The sequence below is a fragment of the Anolis carolinensis genome, chromosome 2 (genome assembly GCF_035594765.1).
Source record: "Anolis carolinensis isolate JA03-04 chromosome 2, rAnoCar3.1.pri, whole genome shotgun sequence".
In the NCBI taxonomy this organism is placed as follows: Eukaryota; Metazoa; Chordata; class Lepidosauria; order Squamata; family Dactyloidae; genus Anolis; species Anolis carolinensis.
Genome location: NC_085842.1, coordinates 110,062,665 through 110,085,160, shown reverse-complemented (window position 1 = coordinate 110,085,160; position 22,496 = coordinate 110,062,665). Strand labels below are relative to the sequence as shown.

The window sequence follows — 22,496 nt, the reverse complement described above, 5'->3', positions numbered from 1 at the left end:
GAGAAGCCAGGTTTATCATGTCTGTCACTTTCCTTCTTTCCAGGTTCTAGAGGCAGCCAAAGGATCCAGGACTCCCTGCCAGTTAGCATATTGCAGAATGCAGTGAACAATTCCCCTTTCTCTCGCCAAATATCTCAACCATTGCAGTTGGTTTGGCAGCCTAAGTTTCGGGAAAGTATTTTGGAACAGTGATGTGGCACGCAAGATTAAGTACAATATCTTGAATTACTGCTGTGTTGTTTTTTTAAAAAAAAAAACTTCTAAATCAGATGTCTATGTCCTGTAAAGATTCCCAGTTTATAAAACCTCGAAAAAGGTTTCATTTCACCTTCCTATATGCAGGGTAGTAATCTTTGGTGTGAATCTGCAAACCCCACAAGAATATGTACATATATATTGTCAATCCAAATTATTGAAAAATAGGTTTCATTCAAGTGCACCATTACTGTAATTTTTACTATGCACTTATAGCTTTGAAGCCAGCTGACAAATACTCTGGACACTATGAAGTAGAGGCATTGCCTACTGACCAATATTTTAAGCTTATTCAAAGGGTCAGGCAGGAACATAATACTGAGTTTGAGTCATAAACCTGAATCAAAATTAATACTCTTGCCAACCTTGCCACTAAAATACTATGAATTAACATGTTTTATTCTTATGAATGTTATAATGTCCCTGTGTGTGTAGTCAACTCTGCTGTACCCAATCTTCACCAAAGTAACAAAACACGGAAAGGAAGAAGAAAAAAACCTTTTCATGAACCAAAAAAGTTCTGTTACAAATCTAATTAGTATAGGACAATACTGACTTCTTTGTCAAAACACCATGGTTTTCTGTTATCACTGAGAATTCAAAATAGCTTTTAAACTTCACAGGTTAACAAAAAAGCTTACTACATTAAATATAGCCTTACTCAGAAATCAAGGTTCTAAAAAGTCCACAGCTTCACATTAAACATCCTGATTTTAAAAGGGCCTGACTCATAATGTTCTGTGCGTGGGGTTTCAATCGGCACACTGCTGACTCAACTCCATCTTGTTCGCAGCCAGGAACCTTCCTGCCACAGGCGCCCACCTTCTGTGCTTGATGGTGACAGGCAGTTCCAAAATTATATTTTTCAGGCTTCATCTACTGATAAAACGGTAACGGGAGAGGGGAGGGAAACCCTGCTTCGCTTCACGGTGGCAGAGATCCCAGTTTCCGGGCCAGATGGTTCCCAATTCATCTAGAACAGAAGTTCTGGCAACCCATCTCAGACTGAATGTGACCATATCTGAAGCACATCCATGGAGCGAGGGGAAGGAGGAATGCACAAAACTCAAGCAGATTAGGTGGGAAGGGGAAGGACACTTTACACAAGGCAAACACAGGCATGGTATCGGTCACAACTCTAGGACAAGTTATTGAATAGTACACAATTCATATTTTTGGACACCTAATGATGTGACATGATGCAACCCTAAGAAGCCCGAATCTTTATTAATTCAGCACCCTAACCTCATCCAACCAACTACTAGCTTTTCAATTGGCTGGCAGAGATTAGGCCCTCGGGGTCTGCATTTCCCTGGGAAAGGGTCTCTGCTCTCTGCTTGAGGCTCTGCCATCAAGTCCACTGGGAAAGTGTTTTAGAAGGATAAATAATATGTAGTGTTTCCCAATCTTTCACTCCCTTTTATTGTTCCTCAATCTATGGCCACTGAATTTCCCTTACTATCAGTTCTCAGTTGTTGCTGCTTTTGAAAATAGAGGAAAAAAAGCTTTCCGTGATGGGACTGCCAAATATGAGGTCATTCTTTCCCCCTCTGTAATGAGCCTTTTCCTTTGAGGGGCCAGATCTAGTTATTTTTTTCTTATATTAAGGCACTAGAAAGGATGCAGAGTTACAATTACAGGCTGTTAACAGGATGATTACAGGCTTTTTTGATTAGCTAATAACCAATCCCAGAAGAAAGGTGCATTTATATTGGCAGATCCTTATATAATTTAACACTAAACCTGCCCTTCCACAGTAGGGTTTGGATAACCCCATGCTAGTTGTATATATTAACTACTGTATAGAAACCTGCAGGACCTCCAAATCCCCTAAAGGCAGAATTTAAACATCGCTGTTGAAGTTGAAAGCGTAGGAAGGAAGTGTGCTATTCAACAAAACTGATGTCTGGAAAGACTGTGCAACTTACTTCAAGTAACATCTGTGCAACCAAGGAATTGAGAAAACCTGTGAAACATCATAAAAATGGCTTCCCAGGGGCTGACGCAAGTGATTGTACTAATTAATCTGCAGAAAAGGCTAGAAATGTGAATGTTAATCTGATGATACAGAACGGAAAGCCATGAAACAAAAAGGAAATCATTTGAAGTTGTCCTTATAGCGAATCAGACCATCTTGCCCACTAAAACCAACAGTAACCTTCCCCGCCTCAGTCTCCATCAGAGGTTCAGGATATTCAGAGGAAGGGTTTAGTATCACCAGATTCCAACAAAAACAAGATGTATCGAACCAAGACTCCAACATGAATCCCTTAGACCCAAGGTCATTAGCAAATTTGTTGCTGAGGAACATGATCTCCAGAAGTCCAATCGCTACTGTCAGTAAATTTTCCCTCTTCTGGAATTTAACATGGTTGCTTAGTCTGTTCATAAGTAATGGGTGCTAATCAGATGATAACGAAATGTAGAGTACATGACTCTCATACAATCACCCCACTCTCAATTCCCAACCTGCTTTTTTGAAAACATACTTACCCTGTTTCCCCTAAAATAAGACATTCCCAGAAAATAAGACCTAGTAGAGGTTTTGCTGAATGGCTAAATATAAGGCCTCCCCCTAAAGTAAGTCCTAGAAAATGTTTTTTTTTTTGTTTTGTTTTTTGGGAAGCATGCCCGCCAGACAGAACACCAGAGTATGCAGGATTGGTAAATGTACGTACCATAAAGTGTTGTACATGGAAATATTGGTAGTAACAAGAAATTCTTGATAGGATTCAGTTTGGCTATGCTGGCTTATGATGACAACTACTGTACAGTATATAATAAATGTTTATTTTTTTTGTTCAACAATAAATGTGAATTCTTCTTCATGGAAAAATAAGACATCCCCTGAAAATAAGACCTAGAGCATCTTTGGGAGCAAAAATTAATATAAGACACTGTCTTATTTTCGGGGAAACACGGTACTTACTTACTTACTTAGGCGATCCCTCGTTGTCCAAGTATGATGGCTCTCCAAGTGTAGTGTCTTGGCAGTGAATACGTAGATGGCTGTGGAGACCTATTCTTGACCCACATGTTCTTCCAGAGTGAGGACATCGGTTTCTAGGTGAAAGGCGGTCCCGGTCAGGGTTGGCTTGATGCGTTTTCCTCTTGGCACTTTTATCCCTTTGGCATTCCATTCATGCCTCTTTGAATACCATAGCACTGCTGGTCACAGCTGACCTCCAGCTAGAGCGCTGAAGGGCCAGGGCTTCCCAGTTCTTCACTTCACTTCACTTCACTTTATTTCTTAATTAGTTGCTCTCCACCAGAGTGCTCCCGAGCGACTTACAATTTAAAATATCATTCCGCAATATAAAAACATTAAACATAAAAACATTCAGCAGTGACTATTTGGCAAACTAGATCTGATCTACTCAAATGCACAACCAAACAGCCAAGTCTTGAGCGCTTTTACAAAAGGTCGCAACTCCCTATGTCTATGCCACAGTTTTTAAGGTTGGCTTTAAGACCATCTTCAAATCACTTTTCCTGTCCACCAACATTCTGTTTTTTGTGCTTGAGTTGAGAGTAGAGTACCTGCTTTGGGAGACAGTGATCAGGCTTTCAGACAATGTGGCCAGTCCAGCAGAGTTGATGGCATAGGTGCATCGCTTCATTGCTGGTGGTCTTTGCTTCTTCCAGCACACTGACATTTGTCCGCCTGTCTTCCCAAGAGATTTGCAGGATTTTCCGGAGGAATGCTGACGGAATCGTTCCAGAAATTGAGTGTGACGTCTGTAAACAGCCCAAGTTTTGCAGGTGTATAACAGGGTTGGGAGGACAATAGCTTTATAAACAAGCACCTTGGTATCCCTACGGATATCCTGATCCTCAAACACTCTCTGCAACATTTGGAAAAATGCTGCATTCGCGGAGCTCAGGTGGTGTTGCATTTCAGTGTCAATGTTGACTTTTGTGGAGAGGTGGCTGCCAAGATAGCGGAAATGGTCAACATTTTCTAATGTTACACCATTAAGCTGTATTTCTGGCATTGCAGAGGGATTGGCTGGTGATTGCTGGAAGAGCACTTTGGCTTTCTCAGTGCTCAATGAGAAGCCATGCTTCTCATATGCTTCTGCAAAGGTGTTTAGAGCAACTTGTAGGTTTTTTTCTGAATGTGCACAGACTACGTTATCATCAGCATATTGGAGTTCTATAACAGATGTTGTTGTGACCTTGGTTTTGGCTTTCAGTCTGCTGAGGTTAAATAGCTTGCCATCTGTCTGATAGATGATTTCCACTTCGGGGGGAAGCTTCGCATCAACAAGATGAAATATCTTAGTGATAAAGATGGAAAATAAGGTTGGGGCAATAACACAACCCTGTTTTACACCCGATTCCACCTTAAATGGGTCACTTTGGGAGTCATTGCTGTCTAAGACTATTGCCATCGTGTCATCATGGAGGAGCCACAGGATGTTCACAAATTTATCATGGAACCCTAATTTTGGATGATAATCCAGAGAACACTACAATTCAGTTTCCACAGTTTGTTCTTTTCTCTTTTTTGAAAAGGATGATCTGCTGGGATTTTCTCGGACACCCACACTTTTTCAATGAGCTGGTGGAGTTGTTGTGTCAGCTCAGGTCCACCTTCTTTAAAGACTTCAGCAGGGATCCCATCAGGTCCGTTGGCTTTATTGTTTTTGTTGGCTGATGGCATTGCTGACTTGCTCTGGACTAGGCAGTGTTGCAAACTCATCCTTGGTTTGTTGGAACGGTGATTCAGGAGGATGTGGTCGTGCTTTTTCCACCATAGTGCGGTTGTTGGGGGCGTTTTGTCCTTCAGAAGTTTGGTTCCATCTGATGAGCATAGAGGGTTATGGCATATCTTACCTATGAAAAACTTCAGGCTTGAAAGCTTCCAGAGACTTTTGTGCCATGTTGCTTGGCCTATGAAAGGTAATACCTCAGTATGGAGTGAATGATGCCCGCGTAGCAAAACTCTACTGGAGTCCAGTTCTGACCATTAGGATTTGGCTTTAGCTATTATGCTAACAATTGAATTTAAGAATAAAACGATCATGTGGTAAGTGGGTGAGGCAAAAAGCCTAAATAACCCTTTTATCTCCTAGTAAGGAGCTGCCACAAAAGACCACCCAACAACTTTTTTAGAGAGTTGAGAAAATACATTCCTCAAACTGGCATATCAGAATGGAAAATGCAACCTTACCCCCACTTGATATCCTCCAGATGTTTCCTACTACATCATCCCTCATTAATGGCCAGTGTCCATGCTAGCCGGAGTTGATAGCATTTGTAGCCTCAAACAAAAGAAAGGCCCTACATTTTTAGAGCTGGATAGTAAACTGTCATAACCAAAACTACTCTGCCTCAGCATTCCAGCTTCAAATAACTGATAATCCAAGTACTACATAGGCTCATTTCCCATTATTGCGTTATAGCACTTGGATTCCAGTTTAGCTGCAATGGCTGCATCCTTTGGAGCTTGAAGTTGTATATACATATAATATTGATAACAATATTATAATGGAATACAATATTATACTACTAATAATACAATATAATAATATTAATGATGTATTTCATATTAAATGTAATATTACTAATAATATTACCATATAATGATATAGTACAATATAGTAATTTAATGCTTATATTGTGCTATGCTAATAATATATTGTATGTTCATTTTATTTGTAAGCCGCTCTGAGCCCCCTTCGGGGTGAGAAAAGCGGGATATAAATGTAGTAAATAAATAAATAATAAATAGTTTTGTCTCTTGGAGTCCTCTGATACAGAATTCTAAGTACCCCTCCCTAAACTGCAAATCCAAAGATTCCATAGGATGTAACCATGGCTGGAAAAGTGGAATAATACTGCTATAATTGTGTAGGTAAAAGTAAAGGTTTCCCCTGACATTAAGTCCAGTCGTGACCGACTCTGGGGGCTGGTGCTCATCTCCATTTCTAAGCTGAAGAGCCAGCATTGTCCATAGACATCTCCAAGGTCATGTGGCTGGCATGACTGCATGGAGCGCCGTTACCTTCCCGCCGGAGTGGTACCTATTAATCTACTCACATTTGCATGTTTTTGGACTGCTAGGTTGGCAGGAATTGTGTATTAATTGTGTAGTATACAGTAAAAAAGACCCGTGGTCAAGCAAGAAAGTAAGACATGATCACAATTTATATAATCTTGGAAATGCACACTTAAGAGTTAAGTTTCCCATCATTTGGTCCAGTTGGCCACACAGACACATACGCTCCCCACCCCATTCTTTCCTACCACTCCCAGTTTTTTCCCCTCCCACCCTGCACATGTTCTCAGAAGATAATACAAAAAAGGGAAGATATCTAGATGAAACACAAGGCACAAAACTCTGCTTTCATTTGACATTATATATAATGTTATACATATATACCAGTAGTTGATGTGCAGACAACAAAAAGGACAAGATACAACATTTGATATCTACAAGGATCTGAATGACTTGGGCCACAAGTTTAGTTGTCATTTCTCTATTCTGAGAAAGACTGAACTCTGGTCCTTCATAACAAATCAGTAAATAATGCCCCAGGGCTCTCCGTTGCTTGTATCCTTTATGAACTTTTCCCACAGCAAAGAGTGAACTGTATAGGGTATAGCCATGAAATCAGATTCACTAGAAACAATGCAAAGTTTCCTCATTTTATTAACAGAAAGAAAGAAAGAAAGAAAGAAAGAAGGAAAGAGTATTTTAAAATTCTACCGTGCTAACATTTGCAGTTTTTATTAACCTCTAAATACGCTTTATCATCTCAGCTTTACTTTTACAAAGCCGGTTTTCCACAGCATATGGTCCACAAGGAACTAAGGCCTTAACTTGTGGCCCACCACAAGGCAGGGCTCAGTAAATTAAGTGGGTACGGAATGACACCAAGGAACATTGCACCACAGGGAATGCAGCCAGCCACCGAATTCCCTGCCTTGGAATGGCATGAGGCTTAAAGGCAATTATGGGAACCAGATGTAAAAGACAGCTATAGATCCTCTCGAGTTGTAACATATCAACTGTTTATAAATACTGATGGATTTGTTACTTCATTCTTTTACTCATTTCCTAACCTTTTCTTCAACTATATCCGCTTTCTTTTACCCATCTTTGCAGCCATATCTGTCCTGCTTCTCAGTCATCCCTTCCATGGAGACTGTTGGTTTTGCCAGGAAAGTTCCTACCAGCATTGTGGGTCACAATTCCAGCCTGGTGTAACAGAATGGATGAAGCACTAGATTTTGACCCTATCAAATCCCCCATGACCTTCTGACAAACAAGCTAGTAAAATGTGGGCTAGGCAAAACTACAGTTAGGTGGATCTGTAATTGGTTAAGCGAACAAACCCAAAGAGTGCTCACCAATGCATCTTCTTCATCGTGGAGAGAAGTCACGAGTGAAGTGCCGCAGGGTTCCGTCCTGGGCCCGGTTCTGTTCAACATCTTTATTAATGACTTGGACGAAGGGTTAGAAGGCACGATCATCAAGTGTGCAGATAACACCAAACTGGGAGGGATAGCTAACACTCCAGAAGACAGGAGCAGAATTCAAAACGATCTTGACAGATTAGAGAGATGGGCCAAAACTAACAAAATGAAGTTCAACAGGGACAAATGCAAAATACTTCACTTTGGCAAAGAAAATGAAATGCAAAGATACAGAATGGGGGACAATGCCTGGCTCGACAGCAGTATGTGTGAAAAAGGCCTTGTAGTGTTGTAGACAAGAAGTTAAACATGAGCCTACAATGTGATGAGGCGGTGAAAAAAACCAATAGGATTTTGGCTTTCATAAATAGGGGAATAGCGTCTAGATCCAGGGGAGTCATGCTCCCCCTCTATTCTGCCTTGGTCAGACCACACCTGGAATACTGTGTCCAATTCTGGGTACCGCAGTTGAAGGGAGATGTTGACAAGCTGGAAAGCGTCCAGAGGAGGGCGACTAAAATGATCAAGGGTCTGGAGAACAAGCCCTATGAGGAGCGGCTTAAAGAACTGAGTATGTTTACCCTGCAGAAGAGAAGGCTGAGAGGAGACATGATAGCTGTGTACAAATATGTGAGGGGAAGTCATAGGGAGGAGGGAGGAAGCTTGTTTTCTGCTCCCCTGCAGACTAGGACGCAAAACAATGAAACTACAGGAAAGGAGATTCCACCTAAACATCAGGAAGAACTTCCTCACTGTGAGAGCCGTTCAGCAGTGGAACTTTCTGCCCCGGACTCTGGTGGAGGCTCCTTCTTTGGAGGCTTTTATGCAGAGGCTAGATGGCCACCTGTCGTGGGTGCTTTGAATGAGATTTTCCTGCTCCTTGGCAGGGGGTTGGACTGGATGGCCCGCGAGGTCTCTTCCACATCTACGATTCTATGATTCTATGGCACATAGCAAATAAACTAACTCCTAACCATTCGTATAAGGAATATAAAAGAGACTGCTGATTTTCTGATAAAAATAACAACCATTCTAATCTCCAGGCATCATTGAAGTCAACATATCTGAATGTAATTTGGGTCCATTATAGCAATTTGTCCAGTGAAGAGGGGACTTCAGCCTGTTGTTTTTCAACTCTGGCATAATGCTGCAAACACATCTTCATTTGTTTATCAGTCTCCAGTGCAACAGTAGCAGTAGTAGAGGTATTTCATTGATATTATTCCACCTTTTCCCAAATCCTGGGACTAGTTGCATTAGTTACAGAACTAATGGTACAGTAGAGTCTCATCCAACATAAACGGGCCAGCAGAACATTGGATAAACAAATATGTTGGATAAGGAGGAGGGATTAAGGAAAATCCTATTAAAAATCAAATTAGATTATGATTTTACAAATTAAGCACCAAAACATCATGTTATACAACAAATTTGACAGAAAAAGTAGTTCAATACGTAGTATTGCTATGTAGTAATTACTGTATTTACGAATTTAGCACCAAAATATCACAATGTATTGAAAACATTGACTACAAAAATGCGTTGGATAATCCAGAACGTTGGATAAGCGAGTGTTGGATAAGTGAGACTCTACTGTATATCCTTTGCAGTCAAGATAGCTCCATGTAAAGCATTTCAGCTAGCTTGCTGACTGACTCTTCTCAATCTGTGGAAGCTAATCACTGGAGCCTGGAGCAACTGCAAACATTTCGTCTAACCAGGTGCACACACAGGGAAAAGCAGCAGCAGAGCAGAGATTTGGAGCTACTGAAAAAAAAGAAAAGGGAACCTGAGTAAGGCTGACTGTTCTCAGGTTCTCCATGAATGCAATCACATTTACATAAGAGGTTGATGAGAGACAAACAGGAAAGGACACTTCAGCATATGGCTCACTGATACTGAACAGGGCAGAAAAAAAATCTGTAGTTATATTCTTAGAGCACTGGTCACAGCAGGACCAGCACTGTGACCCATGAGGTTGAAGCCAGTCCACTGAGTAGGTATTGTGGCCTCCTTTGTGTTTGACAAGTTCCTCCTGTTGTGCAATCCCAGGTAGATAGCAAAATAAAATCAGGGAACTTGAGCTACAGTAGATGACTGGTGTGGCTGTGTGTTTATCATGGCATGTCACAAGAATGACAAGTCCGATACAGAAGTGGATGCCCATGTCCTCCACTGCTACAATGCCACAGGGCCTTCAGGGTATTTCTCTGGTGATCTAAGGCAATCCTTTCACAGGATTTTCAGAGGCTGAGAGTATGGTACTATACTATACATGAAAGGTACTGCAAATCACTTCAAACAGATAAGTCAGCCATAGCAGAGCACTTGATGAACCAAGCTGGACACAGCATATTATTTGAGAACACAGAAATGCTGGACCACTGTAGCAACTACCACATCAGACTACACAGAGAAGCCATTGAAATCCATAAGCATGTGGGCAATTTCAACAAAAAGGAGGAAACCATGAAAATGGACAAAATATTGCTACCAGTATTTAAAAAAAAAACTCTAAAATCAGAACAGTAAATAAAGAACAACACTCTGAAAACAGAAAATACAGACATGAAACACCTCCAAACAAAGGATTGTCCCAGACAGGAAGAAGCCAGGTGTTGAGAGCACAGGGCCATCAAATGCTAATCAAGGCGATTAATTACAACATCCTCACCTGCCTCCAACAGACAAAATTTCTTTCTCCACCCTGGACCTGACAGATATATATAAATCTCCCTTGCCTAGTTTCCAACATACCTCCCACCTCTGAGGATGCCTGCCACAGATGTAGGTGAAACTTCAGGAGCGAAAGCTTCTGGAACATGGCCATACAGCCCGAAGGACTCACAGCAACCATATGGTACTATAGTTATTAAGTGCCTTCAAGTCATTTCCATAGCAAACTTAAGGCAAACCTATCACAGGGTCTTCAGAGGCTGAGAGAATGTGACTTGTCCGAAATCACCCAATGGGTGTCCGTGGTTGAGCAGGTAATCGAACTCTGGTATCCAGAATCATAGTCCAACCCCAAAGCACTACAGCAAAAAAATGTTTTTCTGTAAAATATATATTTGTGCACAATTTTGTGAAGTTTGGAAAAAATGAAATGTTCATAAAAAGTAGTAATCTTCATGGGAAGTTTACAGATAGATTAGTCCATACATTGAGACTTAACAGACAGTATTAATTAATGCTGAAGTTTCTCATAATTATATGGCACCTTTGATTTTAATCAAAGAGGATTGTGTAAGCAAATGTGTTGTTCACACAGTCTTGAAATAAGAAGGGGGGGGGGTTCATGAATGCTCTCTCCCCAAAGCTTATAGGAAGAGCGTAAAGAAGAAACTTCTACAGTATCTTTTCAGCATTAGGCAAAAACCATCTTGTTTTCTCAGCCTTCTTTAAGTAATCTGTTTTAACTTCTGTACCTTGGTATTGCACTGTGGCCTTAGTATGGTCGTTTTTTGCTGTTCATGTATTGTTGTGGTTCACATTGTGATGTCTTCTACACATCTTCATTAAAAACATCTGTTTTGATATCACCACTAGGTTTTTAAAAAATATTGGTGGAAAATGTCATTGCTTTATCTCGTTAGAATTGTGGGCATACGAACATTTTTGATAATCACACTTATTCCAAAATGTAAAAAAAAAATGCTATGCTTACACATCCAAATCAGAAGGGTGAAAAAGATCTACCACTGAATATCCTGTTATTTATTATGCCAAAATGCCTCAAAATGTACTGATTTCATGGAAGGACCACCCTCTATGATTCTGCATTAGTCACTCTTCCAAGCAGGTTCTTTTGTACTGGTATTAATAACCAACAGCACAGTCCTATATGAGGTACGACATGCACACCTACTCAAAAGTAAGGCCCACTGTATCCTTAAGCTTGTTCCCTGGTAAGTATATTTAGAAATGTACCCTGAATAATCCAATTTGCACTGTTGCAGAGATACAGCACGTTTACAAAATCCCAAATAGTTATTGATGACACAAAAATATCATGACTTACACTGTTACTGACTTGCTCCTTCATCACACCAGTTATTCCAACGTAGCAATTTATGAGCCGACAGCACTAACTTAGGCCGTAGGTTCATCATTTCAATAAAATTAACTTATCTCCTCAAAATCTGTTTTAAGCTAAAGTAGTAATTTCACTAAGACATATTGCTACAATTAAATGTACATGAAACACTTAATATTCCATGTGAAAGGTTTGTTAAATATTCACAGTGTCATAGTACAAAGTGTAGTAATGTTTTGACCTATATCATACTTTGATTACTGTATGTACACATCAGCTGTGGTAGACCTCTGACCACTCCAGTTATCCAGATCAGGGGGCCTTTCACACTATCCAATGATGGTCCTGCATTCCACTTTAACGCTCCCTTTTATTCCCAGGATTTGCAGTTTAGAGAGGGACATTCAGAATTCACAGCCAGAGTCTCTGACCAAATTACAAATCACAGAATTCCAGGATTGTGTCAAGACAGTTAAAGTGGGATGATGCCCCTATTATTTTGTAGTGTGAATGAGCTCCAGCTGGCTATTCAAAAGAAAGAATTTCCTGAAGATTCGTTCATGGGCTTGTACCCATTTGAGCTGCCCCGAGTGCCTTCAGGGATATAGAGGCGGGATACAAAAATAGTTATTATTATTATTATTCAGACAACCAAAAGGGATAGGCCTCCGCTGTGGTGCTTTCAATAGTAAAAGTTGCTCATTATTTCAAGTGTCAAACTGTACAAATGACATTAGAGAACAGCAGACATTCCTCCACAGTGAATAAAAATTGCCTACAACTTAGCAAGCAAGGAGGATCTTATAAACTTTCAAGCTGTTGATCTACCGCAAATTATTTACACTGACATTTATGGGCAAAATAAGCAGCTGGCATGGGATAGAGCATTGGACTACGTATAACTCTGAAACCACAGTTCAAATCCCGCTTGGGCTGGAAACACACTGTGTGACCCTGGGCAAGTCACATTCTCTCATCCTCAGAGGTAGGCAAAGACAAATTCCATCTGAGCACAGCTTGTCAAGAAAACTCCATGACAAGTTTGCATTAGGGTTGCCATATGTCAGAAATGACTTGAAGACATACAACAACAACCATCTTCACAAGCTTATTTGCAAGGCTGCAGGAAAAAAAATTGATGCAATGTGTATACATGAGACAGCATCTCGTTCACATTGGCTCTCAACACATTTTCAATGTGATCCTTGATACCAATCAAAGTCCCCAAACCTATTTTTGAAACCATTCTCTTCTGCTACTTGTCACATTCATTCATTTTCTGCACCCACTGTTCACATTTCATCTTTCTGTCTCACTTGGGAGCTTAGCATTTGCAAAATGCTCTGAATAATTCACACATGCCATTATGAGCAAAAGAAGAGAGGGACATGTGTTGACAAAGAACAGACCACTCTGAGTATCAAGGAAGTGATAAATGGAGACAAGAAGAATGCAAAAATGCCGCCACGTGACACGTCTTACTATTCAAAGGGCTGCTCCTTATTCTGACACATCACAGCTTAATAAAACAGAACAAGTATCTCTTAGACATGCAACCTCCTCAATCATTTAAAAAAATAAATCATTTCTTCTTCCTAATTAGACATACAAGAGATTGTTGAATTGAGAACTGCTTTCAACATAATTACAACCACAGGGAGAGATGTTGAAGAGAGGGATCTTTATTTACTGGCTTAGCAAAATTATTTCTCTCATGTTTTTGACTGTTATTGATTTGTTTCTCAACTACAGTTCGGCATATTGTGGGATCACAAGTGTCTTTACTTTCTCTTTTCTTTGAGTTGGAGAAAAATATATACACTACCCACCAAGATGGACATTTTTGTTTTGTTTGCCCACACACCTAATAGACTGCCTGAAGGCACATACACACACAACAAACAGATAAAATGAACCTACTGACCAATCTCACCAGAACGAAATATATTTCTCATAGACATATGCATTTGCTTTTCATGGTATCAGTCAAACTTCTTAGAGCTGAACCATTTGAGGATTAAAAATAGTAAAATGGCATTTGCTGTTTTCTTCTCACCCTGCTTATTTTAAGAAATTACTATATCACACACAGAAGTCGAGTTCATTCAGACTTGAATCTTTGCCACCATCACAGCAAATATTAATAGCTAAACTGTTCTACAATTCGATCAACCTATTTCTGCCTTGAACAAAGCTATGATGGTAACTAAAATGAATCAAAGACTGAAAAGCTACTGCAACTTCCATGCAATACTGCGAATTCATATTATACAATTAATAGCACATCTGACCTGTGAAGTAATAACATTCTTGATTCATCCTTTTCACTTCAGAGTAATTTGGGAGCCTATACCAGCTAAACTGAAGAACTGAAAGGAAGGAATCTAAGCTAAATTGAAAGCCATGAATCTTGAGAGCTGCCTTGATAATTAAATTTCTCTCTCACATACAATACAATTCAGGAAAGTATTGATGCCAACACAAATTAAGTCGAAGTGACTCTTGAAATGTCAGTCAGAGAACAAATAGCATTTAACAATTGAGACACTAGCACTACATTTAATTATATTCAACCCTCTGGGTTTAATATTTGTGGATCTGATTATTCGCAGATTTGATTAATATGTTCCCTCTGTAAATGTCTAGGTCCTCAAGTGAGACTCTATAGTCAATTCCCACCAAAACTGATAATAGACATGTAGGAGAATCTAAAGATTCCTAGAGATAAAACTTCTCTAGAAATCTCAAGGACCTCCAGGGTCATTCTAGGGTCAACTTCTGTCAGATGTTGACTGTAGAGCCATCCTGGAGGACCTAGAGATTCCTAGAGAGGAATTTAGCATTTTTAATCATGGTTTTTCTGCTTTTGCAGGAGTTGTCTGCTTCTAGCCCCAGCGAAAGTGGAGGTCCTGGTATATGTCTATTGTCTACTCTGTCTCTATAGTGGTCTTCAACACTTGTTCTCACCTTCAACACAATGCTCATTTCCATAACTCCTGTCTTCTTTCTTCTGTGTGTTTATCTCCTGAATAGGGGTCACCAGGTCTGGTGAGATATCTGTAGACAATGGGCATTCAAGTATGTTTGCTAGCAAGACAAAATTAACTCCTTCTCCCACCACATAATAATCCTTTAGGATGATATTTCTATAGACAGATTCCAATAACAGACAGCTGTAATTTCTATCACCCAACATTTTAAAGCAGAAGTGGGAGAAACACTGTCCACCCCTTTACACCACCAAAAACCAAAAAAGTTTTACATTTTTATTATCTATACAATAAAATTACATAATAATAATAATTAATAAATAAAAATAATAACTCACGCATTGATCCTAGTGGCCCTTATTGAAAAAATTATTTCACAATTTTGAGAAGGACAAAAATAAGAGGCATCCTGGGATGCTTAGGGGGTGTCCCACCTCATAAGGAGGAATTGGTTCCTGTCCCACACACAATTATCCAACTCTGCTTTAAGGACTTCATAAGATTTAGGTTAGTTCAAATATTGCTGTTTTTATACTCCATTATATATTCACTAAGTAGAAGTTTTCACCAGAGTATTCTGGCACTGCAGATAGTCTGTCCCACAAAAAGAGGCAAATTTTAAACCAACTTCTCATATGTGGAGAAAAAACATTAAAAGGTTATATTAAAGCTTGTCACATTCTGGCAAAACTGTAGAGACTTTATTCTCAGTTCAAAAGAAAAGAAAAGGACACGTTCAAAGGAAAAATCTGAAGAGGCACAATCAGAGTCTCTGTGGGGTGGCATCAGATAAGGGACCGCAAAACTCCTACATGGAAACTATGACCTGAAAGTGGGAGGAAGGGTCAGAAATGAAACTTCACAGCTCCAGCTGGACACTGCTCATGCAGTCTGCAACTGCAATCTCAACATACACACTCCATGAATAGTCAAGCCAGCTGCCTTCATTTGGAATGAGCAACCCAACATATGTGAGCAAAGCCAAAAATAAGTTGAGGCATGCAAAGCTCCCAAGCTGCTGTGTCAAGTGGGAATGTAGCATCGTGTCACGTGGCAGCATCTTGATATCTGTCAACACAAGGTTTTGTCCCAAAGGAACCTCTACAAATAAAATCTGGAGGAGAGAAGCAGGATAGCCAGAAGGATGGAGAGACAGAGGGGAAAATGAAGTTCAAAGCCTTTCCACCTTGTGATTTCAAGGAAGCATACACATGACAGCACAAGGGAAGTTCTGGGCTGCAGAAAGAAAAAGATCCCTTATAACCTTGGAATCTCTCCTCTGTCACTCTCTCAGATATGCGCTTGTGTTTCATTTTTACATAAAGCAATTCTACATTTCTGCCTGATTCAAAATATTATCTCTATATACATGCTAGCCAATGTGCTTGGCGTAACTCACCGTTTGAATAATGAGTTATGATTTTCATAAAGGAGTAAAAAGGGAGACAAAATAAACAAATGTAAGTACCATGGCCACTACATAATGTGAGCTGACAAAATGGTGCACAGGGCTCTATCCAGATGAATAGAATGGGTCCTCATAACATTCTCCTTTCCCTTTGACAGGGCCAGGCAGAATGACTACTTACTGATTCATAGGGAACACCTGAATGATCTGCCTCATTCCAGATCACTCATTTGGGAAGAAAGATAGCAGCTAGTGAAGTTGTGCAGAGCCAGCTGATAAGCCAAGTATGGCACTTATGTGTATTGTTATTGTTGTATTTCTTTAAGCTGACTCAGAAAACGCGATTTGCTCAGTAATTCAGTCCATTTCCATGACTGAGTAGGATTCTGAACACTGTTCAGAGCCCTAGTCCAGCACTCAAACCACTACACTGGACTGCCATCTATGTTATTATAACAGTTGTCATAGTCATATAAATATGCTAGTACAATAATAGCTAGATAAGATTAGTGTTGGATTGCTCTGATCTCTATACTGATTATCATTACATTGGTTGCACTTGGACACAACTCAAGACTCACAACTCACACATCATCCACTTCTCTCCAGATTAGGAACTTCTGCATTCAGGTTAACCACACTTTTGTGTGTCATCCCAACATGTGGTTAATCTTAACTACAATTTGTGAATAGATGTCAGCTGTATAAACTATACAGTGAGAACCTCTGCATTCATTGGGATTAGGGGGTCAGGACCCCTGTGAAAGTAGAAGAAACATGAATATATAGTATACACACATTCACACATACATACATGAGCGAACAGCTCTCTTCAGTGTGACTCAATGAGCAACTTCTGATAGAGGTGTTGAACTAATAATCAAATCCAGAAAAGTTAAACCCACAAATATGGAGACCTAACACTAGTTTAAATTTGGCCTGTTTCTACTAATCACATTGAACTCTAGTTAATTTAAAATGAAAGTGAAAGCTGCCTAGCTCTTTCTCTTAGACCATCCCGGGGGGTAGGGCTCAGGATTATGTTTTAATATTGTGTCCAGTCCAGCTCACAATGTTCATGTATTACCAGTAATATTTGTACTTACAAAATGAATAGGGCAAATCCAATATATAAGATTGGATATATAGTGATTCCGAATCCAAGCATCAAACCATGCATGCAACAAAGCAAAGGCGTGTCTGCAAACTTTCAAAATTGTTACAAGCATCTTGTTTTCAGTCTACTGGCACATATACTGTAAACTATTTTCCAGATGAAGAAACACAACAAACACTGAAAGAATAAACACTAAGTGCTGTTTGACTGTGAAATAAACTATCTCAGAGAGTGATGGAGTCTTCCTTGTAGGTTTGTAAACAGAAGCTAGAAGGTCACCTGTTAGAGATGGTGGCGGGATATAAAAATAAAGTTATTATTAAAAAATAAAGTTATTATGCTTTAACTTTGGATTTATGCATTGGTAAGAGTCTCAACTAGATTGAGGAATCATTTCCAATTCTGTGATGCCGTGCTATTCACAACAACTGAAAGAACTAAATGCCCACTGAGGAAATGAATATACTTTCAATTTTTTGTTGTTGTGTGCCTTCAAGTCATTTCCGATTTATGGCAACCCTAAGTCAACTCTATCACAGGAATTTCTTGACACATTTTTATTTGAAAGGGGGTTACCCTTGCCTCTCTCTATGATTCAGATGAAAATGAGACACGCTGGTATCCCATAGAATTAATAAATGTATCAAAGCAAAAGTGAAGCAGACTCAGAAAAAAATACACATGACACATGGCACAGCATAGTCTTCTATTCACACTGTACCTCTGCCCCAACAAAAAAGTTGCACGCATTAACAGCGCTAATCTTTTTCTACTCATAGGTAAGTGTCCAAAGATCAAAGGATAAGAATCATGGCTGTGTGAAGACAGCAGAAAAGGAAACAAAGGGACAAGCCTGCATGCAGTCCAATCATATATATGTCAAAAAGCAATCCCAATAGGTTTAAAGGCACAAACTCCCCGTGAATATAGGACTGTGGCCTATACTAAATTATACTAAGCAGCTAATCTTTGCAGGAGTTGTGTCTCCTGCAAAGTTGAGCATGGTTTCGATAGTCCAAAATGTTCCCTCCCAATTTCACACATGATTGTCCTATATAGGATTGGTACTTTGTCCGCAAGGTAACTGTTTCATCACTTGGTCCTCTAAGCAAGTGTGTCAGGTAGACATGCCTTCCTTGTTTTACTCACCGCCATTCCCAAGACTGCTGTGTATTATCACCAGTGACAAATGAGAACAAACACCACTGATGAGGCAGACAAGACCCTCAAGGCTTGTTTAATACAATTAACTCTTTCAAAGAGCACATCACGAGACTGACAATTATTTGCCTTTGGCTCGTAAACAGAGGAAAGCAAACAAAACCGCTGGCTATCAATCACACACATGGTATTGGTCAACTTTACAATGGCTGCTTTTTAGCAGACATGCATGTAACTTGCATCTCACAATCAGGAATTCAAACTCTTTCAGACTGTCAAAGAGAAGGGGCAGCAGTCATTAAGAGTTCAGCTACTACTCTCTGCTTGGTGACCATGGCAGAGTACCATGTTATGTCAAACATTGGCATTTCAGTTATACTATTTATTCACACTTATAGCAAATATATAACATACATTCTTACCAATGGCACCAGATAATAATTCACTTCCTCAGATTTCCCAAACAATAGTCTCTCTAAGCCTAACTCACACCATTACCCAGCTATGGCTCAAGTTCCTATCCTTGGTCAGTAAGGTAAAATCAGGCGTAAGAAAACAAATGTCCTTAAGTGAAGGATTTCAAGGGAATTTCCAAGCAAAGAATGAAATGTGTGTTTTCCTGGTACTCATTCCTCTAATCCTCCACAACATCCTGCAACAGGGAAATTTCAAATTGGGGAGGCACCTTGCTTAAGCATCAGATAGTGACAAACACAACTGCTTTAAAAGTACACTCCCACCTGTAAGCCACAGGTGTACAACCCGATGGCCTCCAGATGTTGTTGGAACTGCAATTCCCATCAGTCCCAGCCAGCACAGGCAATAGCAAAGGCCACAGCACTGAAGTCCAACTGCAGTCAGAAAGCAACAGGCAGCACATCTCCGGTGTCAACCTTTGGTTCTTTTCAAGGAGGTCCTTCGCTTTCACAAAAGACTCCTGGGACATGAATACTGAAGAGACTGACAGCCAACAATAGCCAAGGTGCTTTTAAATGACACACCCAAAGCTCAAAACCTGACTGTACACAGCCAGCCTGCTTTTATATATGTGTGTGTGTGTGTGTTTATTTAAGAATGGTATAACATTCTAGGTGGCATTATCGACTCTCAACACCTGGACACTGCCATTGCCAAAAGACACACGGATGTGAACTTTGGAATAAAAATCTCCCTCACTGAGTTGATTAACTGGCATTAAATTGCCACATTTTCTCCTTCTGTTGTTAATCACACACTGAGTGTTTGCACTCATCTCTTTCTGAGCTCTTTAGAGGCGAGTTTGCAAGAGTCCTCCTGGGACAAGGTGGAACATCCTTTATCTGGAGTCCCCAAATCCAAAACTATCCAGATGGATAGCTGAGATTGAGACACCTTAGCTTTCTGATGGTTCAATATAAACCAATGAACAAAATTATGTACAGTACTGTGTATAAAATGACCTTTAGGCCATGGGTATAAAGTGTACATGGAATATAAATGAGCAACATGTTAAGACTTGGGTCCCATCTGCTAGGTACATCATTATATGCGTATAATATGCACATACAGATATTCCTAAATCTGGAGGGGGAAAATGCAAAGTACAAAACACCTATCCAAAGCATTTTGGCAAAGGGATACTCAACCTTTGGTGGGACCATAATGTATTGTACAGGCATGGGCCGGTAGGCTGTTAGGAACTGTGGGAGTTGAAGTCCAAAACACCTGGAGGTACGGTTTGCCTCTGCCTGGTATTGTATAAAAGGAGATTCCAATATCCAAAATCTTGAAGTCCTTGTGGACAACAAGTTAAACATGAGCCGACAATGTCATGTAGTGGCTAAAAATGCCGATGAGATTTTGGCCTGCATCAATAGGAGTATAACGTCTAGATCCAGGGAAGTCATGCTCCCCCTCTATTCCAACTCCCTCTTGGTCAGACCACACCTGGAATCACACTGTGTCCAATTCTGGGCACCACAATTGAAGGGAGATGTTGACAGGCTGGAATGTGTCCAGAGGAGGGCAACTAAAATGATCAAGGGCCTGGAGACTGCAGTACCCAGAATTGGACACAGTATGTCATATAATGTAATATATTCCAAAACCTGAAATCACTTCTGGCCCCAAGGCTTTCTAATAAGGGATCCTCAACCTGTAGTATGGCATTTGGAAAGAGCTCAGTGTATTGTATGAAAGGGTATTCCCACACCCAAGAGACCTCTCTGTACATGTGCCCTGCAATGGGAAACCCTTCTGGCCCCGGGGTTTTCGGGTTAGCAAGACCTGGACGGAGGTTTCCCTTAGGACAGTGGTTCTCAACCTGTGGGTCCCCAGATGTTTTTGGCCTTCAACTCCCACAAATCCTATCAGCTGGTAAGCTGGCTGGGATTTCTGGGAACTGTCGGCCAAAATTACCTGGGGAGCCCAGGCTGAGAGGCACTGCCTTCGAGACTGGGGGCGCCCCTAGCCCTTGCCCTCCCCCTCCTCCTCCACTCACTCTTCAGGGCCGCGATGAGGCTCTTCCCGTCTTTGATGAGCTCCTTGATGAACTTGTTGGTCTTGTCCAGCTCGGCTTCGTGGGACTTGAGCCTCTCGCGGAAGAGGGGGCTGTCCAGGCAGCAGTCGCTGAACTCCAAGGCGGGCAGCCCCATGGCTGCTTCCCCGGGACCCTCCAAGGCGAAGCCTCCCTACCTTAAAGACCAAAGGCCTTTAAAAATAAAAATCCAAGGTGAGAACAATATTATTATCTTTTTTGAGTCCCTGGAGAGTCCCGAGTCAATGCAAAGATGCTGAGGACTGGCAAAGGCTGAGAATAAATGTCCTTGATTCAAGGGTCCTGTTCCTTTAAGGCTGGGGATTCGCACCGGGGACCGCCGCCTCGAGAACCAAGGAGGACTCCGGGCGTGCAAGAGGAGGCGGTGGGTGCAGCGCCCAAGGCGTTCTCATGGCCAGAGCTCGCTCCCAGCCACGCTTCGGATTCCGGGGGCGCGGCTCCCAATTGCGGTGCCTGGCTGCTGGTGCACGAGCCCCGTTGCTTCCCTTCTCCTGGTGTCGGCGCTGCTGGTGCAAAGGGCGGCCTCGCCGAGGAGGAAGCAGCAGCAGCAGCAATGCAGAAGCAAACGGCTTCCCTTCACACCGCAGCCATCTCCGCCCGTCGGCATCCGGGCTCAAAGCAGGACGCTCCGCTTCCCCATTGGAACGCCAGGGAGCCCTTTCCGACCATTGGAACGTCGCGGGAGGGGAGGGGGAGCGAGTGTTGTGTGTGTGTGTTTTTTTCCTCCTCTCCCTCCGAACGTGGCTCCGCCCCCTTGCGCCAGCCGCAGCCAATGAGCGCCTCGCCTGCTCCAAAGGAGGAGGGGGAAAGAGGGAGAGACCCGGCGAAGGGGCGTGGCTAGCGTCATGTCAAACCGCATGGAGCCGCTGCCCCGCCCGCGATTCTTAAAGACGCCGCCTCCGAAGGAAGGAAGGAAGGAAGGAAGGAAGGGTTGCTCAAGGGCATTGCTAAAGGGGAACCTGTTGCCGCGCCCGCAAGCACGCGCTTGGCCGTGCGTGGCCCTGCGGGGAAGTAACGGGGGGGGGGGGTGATATCACTACGTCAATCATACCCCGCCGCTAGCATTAGCATTTATTGACGCAGCTAATTTGGGGTGTCATGAAAGGAAGCCGTTTTTTTCAAACACATTGTGATTCCGGTTCTTGTGTGCATCTATACCAGGTATGGGCAAACTTGGGCCCTCCAAGTGTTTTGGACTTCAACTCTCGGCTGTTAGGAATTGCGGGAGTTGAAGTCCGAAACACCTGGAGGGCCCAAGTTTGCTCATGCCTGAGCTATACCGTCAATATATTGCAGTTTGACCCCACCTTAAATGCTTTGGCTCAATGCTGTGAAATCGTTGGAGCTGTAGCTTGGTGAGGCGTGTGCCCTCTTTGGTGGTGAAGGCTAAAGACCTTGTGAAACTACAACTCCCAGGATATTCCATGACAGTTAAAGTGGAATCAAGCTGTATTCATTCTACAGTGTACTTGCATCAACCTTGGCTAAATGTTGGAGTTAAAATTGCTGGAAGAAACATTAACAACCTTAGGTATGCAGATGATAGCACTTCGGTGGCTGAAAGTGAG

General features: G+C 41.5%; 1 protein-coding gene across 6 annotated transcripts in view; it reads right to left on the bottom strand.

Moving 5' to 3' along the window:
• The window catches only part of arhgap26 (Rho GTPase activating protein 26), a 306,778-nt gene extending 285,163 nt beyond the window's left edge, over window positions 1-21,615 (bottom strand). For 4 of the 6 annotated variants that reach the window (XM_062973896.1, XM_008104704.3, XM_008104707.3 and 1 more), the window contains exon 1: window positions 20,872-21,615. In XM_062973896.1, coding sequence (XP_062829966.1) covers window positions 20,872-21,025 — 154 coding nt within the window. In that variant the 5' untranslated portion in view covers window positions 21,026-21,615. The remainder of the gene's footprint in view (window positions 1-20,871) is intronic. The other 2 variants (XM_003217374.4, XM_008104705.3) reach the window with 1 other exon arrangement.
• Between the last annotated feature and the right edge of the window lie 881 nt (window positions 21,616-22,496).